The following is a 9,024-nucleotide window of genomic DNA, read 5'->3' on the forward strand; positions in this document are numbered from 1 at the left end:
AATTGTGACGTGTTCAATACTTATTTTACCCGCTGTGTGTGTGTATGTGTGTGTGTGTGTGTGTGTGTGTGTGTGTGTGTGTGTGTGTGTGTGTGTGTCTGCCCATGTTTTTGTTACTTGGTGGGGACGATTTTTCAGCTTCGTTGGGACTGGATGCTCCTTGTGGGGACCAAAGACTGTGTGTGTGTACACGTGTTTTTGCTACCTGGTAGGAACAATCTTTGATTATTTTCCTAGTACACACAGCCTGGTGAGGACCTGCTGTTCCTTATGGGGACATAAGCCCGGTCCCCACCGGGGGAAATACTGTTGTTGTGTCCGGGGTTGGGTTTAGGAACAAGGTGTGAATTGAGTTTACGTTAGTTTAGGGTTTCTGGGGTTAGGATATACTAAATGACTGGTAAATGAATGAAAGTCAATGCAAAGTCCCCATGAGGATAGAAGAACAAACATGAGTGTGTGAATTATAAATACCACTTAAAAGTGTTTAGTTCGCGTTGCATGACGACAGCTGCACTGCACAAGAAAACTACCATATGACAGTTGTGAGTTGTCTCTAAGTATATCTGCCTGTTATAATGACCTCCCACTCAGTCTGCTACTGGCTTATTATCATCTGAATGCTTATTACTATTAATCATTCATGGAGCAGGAGACCAGGATATTTGGTGCTTACAGACACTAATAATGACAGTGCTGAGACGGTGGGTCTTCAGTGTGTACAAAAATCGACATTTAAGTGGAAATAAAATGGATCCATATCACCCAGTGGCTCCAGGAAGAAGTCAACCCTTTTCACAACAAAGATTACCAGCTTTTATCTGTCCAAGTTGGGCCTTTTGTCACTGCAACATTACTCAAGGGTGACGCCACAYGCCACTTCTCTCATCTCTTCTTTGTCCTCCGCTGGGCTTTGCAAAGTTTGCATTTCTGCTGTGGACGTTAGTTAGGCCRCAGGATGAACTTTCAGGCTGCCACCTCTGTCTATTCTGGCCCTGTCAGCTGGTGGGATTTATCTGAAACACTCATTCAGCAAATGTGAATGAAGCTCAGAGCGGGCTGCCGGGTCTACACACTGAGTCTGASCAAAAATATTGGTAAATGTATTTTTGGCCCTTCCTCAAAGAAAAACACTTAAACTTCTTGTAAAAACTGCTGGAAATACCATGTGACATGTGAAACTTTTTTAGAAATCATGTGTTCACATGTGAACATGTTAAATTAACATTAACCAGTTTTTAATGGTAAATTTTGCAGGATCAGAATATTTATTGTGAATAACTCGCAGCTACAGCCAAACCAAACCCAGTATCTGAACAGCTCACTGTGTTATGGCCATTCTTGTGTTTTTTATTTTTTTCATCTGTGGTGGCCATCTTGAACTAAGTTCAAGTTGTTAATCATCCTGTGATTACTTTGAGTTTCATTTTGATTCATTCTTTGGTTTATGAGATGCTTTGCTAACAAATGTGTGTATTATGGAGGCTCATTTCCACCTCTTTGGATAAGATAAAAAGTCAGTAAGTCATATTTATCTGAGATCTCAAAATAATAACTTAACCTTTCATAAATATGACTCAGGATTTTATGATGATACCACAGAAAATGACTGACTTAGCAATTGAAGATCACTTGGTATGAATATTAGTACCTAGGTGGGGCAACAGTGGTGACGAGAGGTAGGTCCTTGGGCAAGATATTTCACGCACCTTGCCTGCTGGTGGTGGAGGGTCTCACCTCTGTCAGTTTGCCCCGGGGCAGCTTTGTTTACACTGTAGCTTCACCACCATCAGTGTGTGAACAGGTGAACAACTGTWGTGTGAAGCGCTTTGGAGTCCTTGGACTTGATAAGGCATCATACAAGTTTACCTCATAATATCTCACAATAATAAGACACCTTAAAAATAACAGCATTTTATAATTATTGATTTTTCTTCCCATAAACGACCTATARCAGGGCTACTCAACTAAATTTCTCTGGGGGCCGCAGTTACTGCAGGTCAACAGCTGAGAGTCCGAACATCCAGCAATTAAAGTCATCATGTAAATAAACCAAGTATTACAAAGATCTGTTACCTTTGAATTAATTTATTTTGCTGCATTTAATCATGAATACAGCATACAGAACCCTCTGTAATAAAAATGGTGATAATAAGGCAACAAAAACAAAAATAACATTATGCCTGCTATTTACCACAAATAATACTGTATTTTGACATCTCTGCCTTGCCAAATTTTTAAACCAATTTTATTTTCACTTTCATACTTTTCTCTCCTACTGCTTGTAAATTTAACTGTCTTGGGTGTTCATAGAAATGTTCAGTGAAMCGTTTCTGTAGATACCAAACATGTCTATGTTTAACTAAAAGAACTCATAGTAATTAAAGTAGAAAACTGGGGGGTTTAGGCTTAAGAGATGAATGAACCGATTGGGGGGACCGAACTTTGGTCACTCACTGGCCGGATGTGGCCCGCGGGCCGCCAGTTGAATAGCCCTGACCTACACTGTCACATACTGTATGCTGTGGTAGGTTTGGGCAAAATCAAAACATTTTGCAATTAATATTCAGAATAACTGTCAACAATGAATATATGCCACTTTGTAATTACTCCAGTTACTCCATGTGTTGACTAGGAGTGTTGCTTCTCTGCAACAAGGTTGCTGGGTTGAATGCCCGCCTGAGACCTTTGTCGGTCGAGTTGGCATGTTACCTGCGTGCATGCCTGGGTTTTCTCCAGTGTTGTAAAAAGTACCTAAGAGTGGTACTTAAGTAAAAGTACAAGTATCTTACCGTAAAATTACTTTAGGTAAAGTTTTCTCTAAGAATATTACTTGACTAAAAGTCTTGAATTATTTTGGCATTTACTTAAGTATCAAAACTAATTTTCTGATATAAAATGTACTGAAGTGTAAAAAGTAAAAGGGAGTGGTTAGAATTAGGGCTGTGAAATTAATCGAGTTAACGCTGATTAACTTTAGTGCTGCATGGGCATAGATTAAAAATTTTAATCRCGATTAAAATTTATAATCACTTTACTRTGGCTRAATATGTAGGWTTGTWTATGGCAATGCACTCAGTGCATGACAGGTCATGTTTGTAAATGAGAAGTGGTTCTCAAACAGTTTAGATAAATAAAGGTGAAATAAATAATATAAAAAAACTCCACGTGTAACACATTATGTACAGCTTTTTTTTCTTTTTGTCTTCTTATGGCTTATTTTATTTTATTTAATAAATAAATAATATTTAAAATTTTAAAGTTTGATATTAACTTTAAGATTAATCGTGATTAAGTCACAGCTGCCTTGGAATTAATAGATAAAAAATTTTAATCATTTGACAGCCCTAATTAAAATATCAAAAAATGCATTTATTGGGAGGTAACTGCCCCAAAAACATTTTCCTAATAACTAGAATGTGATAGTAAAATGTTTTTGTAGAAAGATCAGAGCTACACTGGGCTACCTGCTTCAGCTGTTTACCTCTGCCACAAACACCTTTATAATAATACGTATGAGTTCAAAGTACTCAGTTTTCTTATTTGATTCAAAGTACTGATTCTACTCGTCAAATATTACTCCAATAAAAGTAAAAGWACAGTTAGGTCCGTATCTATTTGGACAGAGATAACATTTTGGTTCCAGACATGAGCACAATGAATTTTAAACAAAACAATCCAGATGCAGTTGACGTTCAGACTTTCAGYTTTAATTCAGTGGGTTGAACAAAATAATTGCATAGAAATATGAGGAACTAAAGCATCTTTTAAACACAATCCCTTCATGTCAGGGACTTAAAAGTAATTGGATAGATGAAATAATTATAAATAAAATGGTAATTTCTAATACTTGGTTGAAAAGCCTTTGTTGGCAATGACTGCCTGAAGTCTTGAACTCATGGACATCACCAGACGCTGTGTTTCCTMCTTTCATAATACTCTGCTGGGTCTTTACTGCTGTGTTTTCAGTTGTTTGTTTGTGAGCCTTTCTGTCTGAAATCCAGAGAAATGCTCAGTTGGGTTGAGATCAGATGACTGACTTGGCCATTCAAGAATATTCCACTTCTTTGTTTTAATAAACTCCTGGTTTGCTTTGGCTTTATGTTTTGGGTCATTGTCCATCTCTCTTATGAAACACAGACCAATCAGTTCGACTTCATTTGTGTGGATTTGAGCAGTTTGTTTCTGAATACCTCAGAGATCAACTGTCTGCTTCTGTCCTGTGTCACATCATCAGTAAACACTGACTCAGTGCCACAGGCAGCCATGTCCAAACCATCACACTGCCTCTGCTGTGTTTTACAGATGATGTGGTGCTTTGGATGTGAATTTTATATGTTTTTTTTTAGCAAAGTCCAGTCTAGCCTTTTTATTCTTGATGCTTATGAGTGGCTTGCAGCGTGCAGTGAACCCTCTGTATTTACTTTCATGCAGTCTTCTCTTTATGGTAGATTTTTATATTGATACTTCCTCTGGAGAGTGTTGTTCACTTGGTTGGTTGTTGTGAAGGTGTTTCTCTTCACCATGGAGATTATTCTGCCATCATCCACCACTGTTGTCTTTCTGTGGGCGCCCATGTCTTTTTGCATTGTTGAGTTCACCAGTGCTTTCTTTCTTTCTTTCTTTCTTTCTTTCTTTCTTTCTTTCTTTCTTTCTTTCTTTCTTTCTTTCTTTCTTTCTTTCTCAGGATGAAACTTTTAGAGAATTATAGTGGAGTAAAACGTTTTCCTAAATAAATGCAACTGAAGTAAAATATAAAATTTCTAAAACTGTACTTCTGTACAATACTCAAGTAAATTTACTTCGTTACTGCCCACCTCTGCATAGGTCTACTATGACCTGGAGTGTGATGTGACAGATCACAGTTACAACCAATRGGCTGTTAAAATGTATTGTTATACTTCTCATTCAATCACATTTAAATTCACTCTATCYGGGAGGTGCTGCATACCTGATAGGTTTTTATTTCTTTAATAATGACAGCCTGAATGAAAACAAGCTAATGAATTAGGAGTAATTACTTTCTAYKTTTTACCTTTTTAAAAATGTAAGGAGTAGAAGTAAAACAGTCATCTGAAAAATAATTACTCAAATAAAGTACAGGTARCCAAAATTTACGTGCAGAAAGTAATTTTTCTGTATTATTTTACACCTCTGGTTTCCTCCCACAGACCACAAACATGACTGTTAAGTTAACTGGTAACTCTGAATTGTTCCCAGGTGAGAGTGAATGGTTGTTTGTCTGTATGTGTCCCTGTGATGGGCTGGASACCTGTCCTGGCTGTCCCCTACCCTTTGCACAGTGACTGGTGGATATGGGCACCAGTGACCCCCTGTGACCCTGAAAGGAAGAAGTGGGTATAGGTGGATGCACTCTCACTGTGAGCCCGTGGCACGTTGTGTTTTTAATGATGTGCTGCCACTCAACGTTGGTGAAATTAAAGTTTCAATTCACAGCTGACCATTTTAACCAGTTAAAATGAAGACGTYAGCTTGACTGATGATTTGTAAGTATAATTTTAGAACATACGGTAACTGATTCAGTGTAAAAATACTTGCAAGTACAATAGTCATCTATTAATTACAGAGTTAGAGCGTGCGTTTTTTTGCATATAATTATTTTCCATGCTTTTTCTGTTAAAGACATGTCGTTATCACAAAATAACGAGTGTTTTCTCGAGAAAAGTTATGGTTTTCCTCTTGTGCATCATTCGTTAACCGTGGAATTGGATTGTCCCCTCAGCTGATCACTGAGGAAGTTTATCACATCAGCAGGATCATTTAAATGTAAACACCTGCTGAGCTGCAGTCGATTGGTAAACTTGATCAATGACCAGCTGAGAGGACCAGGCCGTCTACATGGTTATCAAATGACACACAAGAGGAAAACCATAACTCGTTATCTCGAGAAAACACTCACCGTTAACCAGGGGGAAAATTTGTCTGCGAAAAACATTTGCTCTCGGCTTCTCATCAGTTTCGGCTAAATGCCACAAATTAATCGTGATTAATTTTTTGATAGTATTGTTCCACCCTCCTGTTTAGGTACCTCAACAGTTTCAAAATGGTGGAAATGAGCTTCYACAGTATGAGCCAACAGACACTAAAACATGACTTGATTTTGATTGTTGCTGCCAAAAGCTGAAGACAGGAAATAAAATTCAAGTTTTCAAGGATTCAAGGATTCAGTGATGTTTATTTGTCATTCCCTCATACACAAACATCAGATGTTCATGAAAGGTTACGAAACTGGCTGCACAGTGTGAACGATAAAGTGAGAAATATTACATTAAAATTGAAATTGAAATATTTACATAAACGAGCATCGACAGCTCCAGCAGACAGTGTGCAAAATGATACATTAACACAACTGTAGCAGCAGGTATAGCATTTATCAAGAAACTGGAAGTCTACACTAGTGCTCCAGACGTTGCACCTCCTACCTGTAGCCAGACTCATTGTTGGTGATGCAGCCAACTACAGCTGTGTCATCCTCACATTGCACTGTCTGACAGTCTGGGTGTGTTGCTGCGCAATCATATGCGAGCAGCGTGAACAGGAGGGGGCTCAACACGCAGCCCTGGGGGAAGCCTGTGCTGAGAGTGATGGGGGATGAGGACATGTTGTGGATTCTCACAGACTGAGGCCTGTTCGTCAGAAAATCCAGCACCCAGTGACAGAGGGATGAGCTCAGTCCGAGGGAGGACAGTTTTTGGACCAGTGTTTGTGGGATGCTGGTGTTGAAGGCTGATGRGAAGTCCATAAAGAGCAGGTGCATATAAGAGTCTCTGTTCTCCAGGTGGGTGAGAGTGGTGTGAACCACAGAGGAGATGGCGTCCTCAGTGGACCAGTTCTTCCTGTAGGTGTGTTGGTGTGGGTCGACAGTGATGCTGATGGAACCTTTAATGTGTTTCAAAGCACTTCATGACTATTGGGGTCAGAGCTACCAGCCGATAGTCATTTAGGCTTGTGATTGTGGAGGTTTTTTGGGACGGGGATAATGGTGGYGGTCTTATGGCAGGTGGGGACAGCTGCCTGTGAGAGAGAGGTGTTCAGGATGTCTGTAAGCACATCAGAAAGCTGTTCAGTACAGTCCTTCAAAACTCATCCTGGGATGTTGTCAGGACCAGCTGCTTTGTGAGGGTTTATCCTCTGGAGAGGATTCCTCATTTCTGCTGGGCTCATGAAGATGGGCTCTTCTTCTGGTGCAGGGTCGAGTGTGATGCTGGTGGAGGTGCTGGCATCTTCAAAATGGCTGTAGAACCTGTCCAGAGCATCAGGTAGGGAGGGGTTGTGTCATAATGCTTATAGTGCTAATAGTGCTTATGTAATAATGACTATATCATATTAAAATAATTAATTTATGTTAAATTTAGGATGCACTAGTCCAGCTGTTTCAGTTTATATAGATATATCAAGGCTGCACAAAGCTTTCTCCAAAATGAAAATCTATCTGAGGGCTGCGGCCAAATGTAATACTATGATTCATGAAATACAAATACTTCTTAAGTACAGTACTTTTATTTTAATGATTATGTCCTGCTGGAGTGTGACATGATTTGTTTGTGTACAAACTAATACAGTCTCAGAACTTTATATATTCATACTTCTCATTCAACCACAAATATATGCGCTCAATCTAGGAGGCACAGTTTATGTGGATAGTATTGATTTTTTTACAATAACAAGCTGGAATGAAAACAAGCAAAATGAAATAAAAATAACAATTTCAACTTCTTGCCTTTTTTTTAAATGTAAGGAGTAGAAAGTACAGATAATTGTGTGAAAATGTAAGAAGTAAAAAGTAGGCTGAAAAAGATTTACTCAAGTAAAGTACAGATACTCAAAAATTCTACGTAAGTACAGTAATGAAGTATTTGTAGTTACTTTACAACTCTGACTATAATGTAGTTATACAGTGTTTGGCTCCTGGTGAATCCTGCTCCACACAGTCCTGGAAATCCRGTCCAGGTCTTCCCGCCGCCCGTTTTTTAAAAAACCAGCTCCAGTTTGGAGCAGAGAGAAACCAGTGGGAGCAGCGCTGGGACAGCAGACGACCCGGCGCGCTGCGGCAGCGAGGAGGGCCACAGTCCTCTCTAACGGATGAAAGGATGGGGGCCACCAGCAGCAGCTGAATTCAAAAAGGCTGGATCAGGGACTGAGACTGAGGGTGGGGGTCCGGGAGAAACGCAGCAGTTTCTGCTCACTCTTTGGTGACTTTTGCTGGATTTCTTCTCCCCTCTCMACAACAACAACAACAACAACAACAACAACAACAACAACAACAACAACAACAACAACATCATGCCTTTCTCCAAACGAGCCGTGGAGCCTCAGTTACTGTGCAGGTACCAAGTCCCAAACGAGGAGGGTCTGGTTTTCGAGGACCTGGTGTCCGTCAGTAACGTGGCTCTGTCTCGGAGCCTGCGGCAGCTGTCGGACCTGGCCAGACACGCCTGCTCCATTTTCCAGGAGCTGGAGGACGAGCTGGTGACCAGCAGCCAGCGGGTCCGGGGTGTGCAGGCTAGGGTCGCACACCTCCAGCAGACCTGCACAGAACTGGACCCCAAACAGGAGGCAGTGCGTGAGTACCAGCACCGGTCCGGACTCTCACTTTTCCCCTTTAATTCCTCCCTGCTGCTGCGCGCCTCTGCTCTGAGAGCTGCGCGAGGACACGATTTACACTTTTCTTTTTTCTTTTCTTTTTTATACCAGAAACAGAGCAGCTTGCTGTTACCTCTCTGCATTAAAACGACTTTATTTAGTTTCTTTAGCATTTAAAGCTATTATGAGCTCCTTAAAGTCAGCGGGTCCACTCATGTCCCATCATTCAGACAGAGTTTGTGACGCACATCGGTTTGTTGTGTCTAAATGTTGGGCAACACTTCCATGTCCTCCTGCCTCGTGTGTTCAACCTTTCCTGCCAAGAATTCATTACCCTGATAACACAGCATGTGGTGCACCGTGTGTGAAAACCTGCTGAGGGAACCTGTCCGTGTGTGTGTGTGTGTGTGTGTGTGTGTG

The 9,024-nt window shown here is 40.4% G+C and overlaps 1 protein-coding gene across 1 annotated transcript; it reads left to right on the forward strand.

The window, feature by feature from the left end:
* Positions 1-8,035: 8,035 nt before the first annotated feature.
* On the forward strand, positions 8,036-8,584 carry LOC106512328 (Nance-Horan syndrome protein; the record flags this gene model as incomplete). Its single annotated transcript, XM_014000975.1, is given in 1 exon segment — positions 8,036-8,584. A coding segment is annotated over 1 exon segment (280 nt), but the record flags the coding sequence as incomplete, so codon positions are not given.
* Positions 8,585-9,024: the final 440 nt, after the last annotated feature.

Source organism: Austrofundulus limnaeus, unplaced genomic scaffold, assembly GCF_001266775.1.
Source record: "Austrofundulus limnaeus strain Quisiro unplaced genomic scaffold, Austrofundulus_limnaeus-1.0 Scaffold8, whole genome shotgun sequence".
Lineage (NCBI taxonomy): Eukaryota > Metazoa > Chordata > Actinopteri > Cyprinodontiformes > Rivulidae > Austrofundulus > Austrofundulus limnaeus.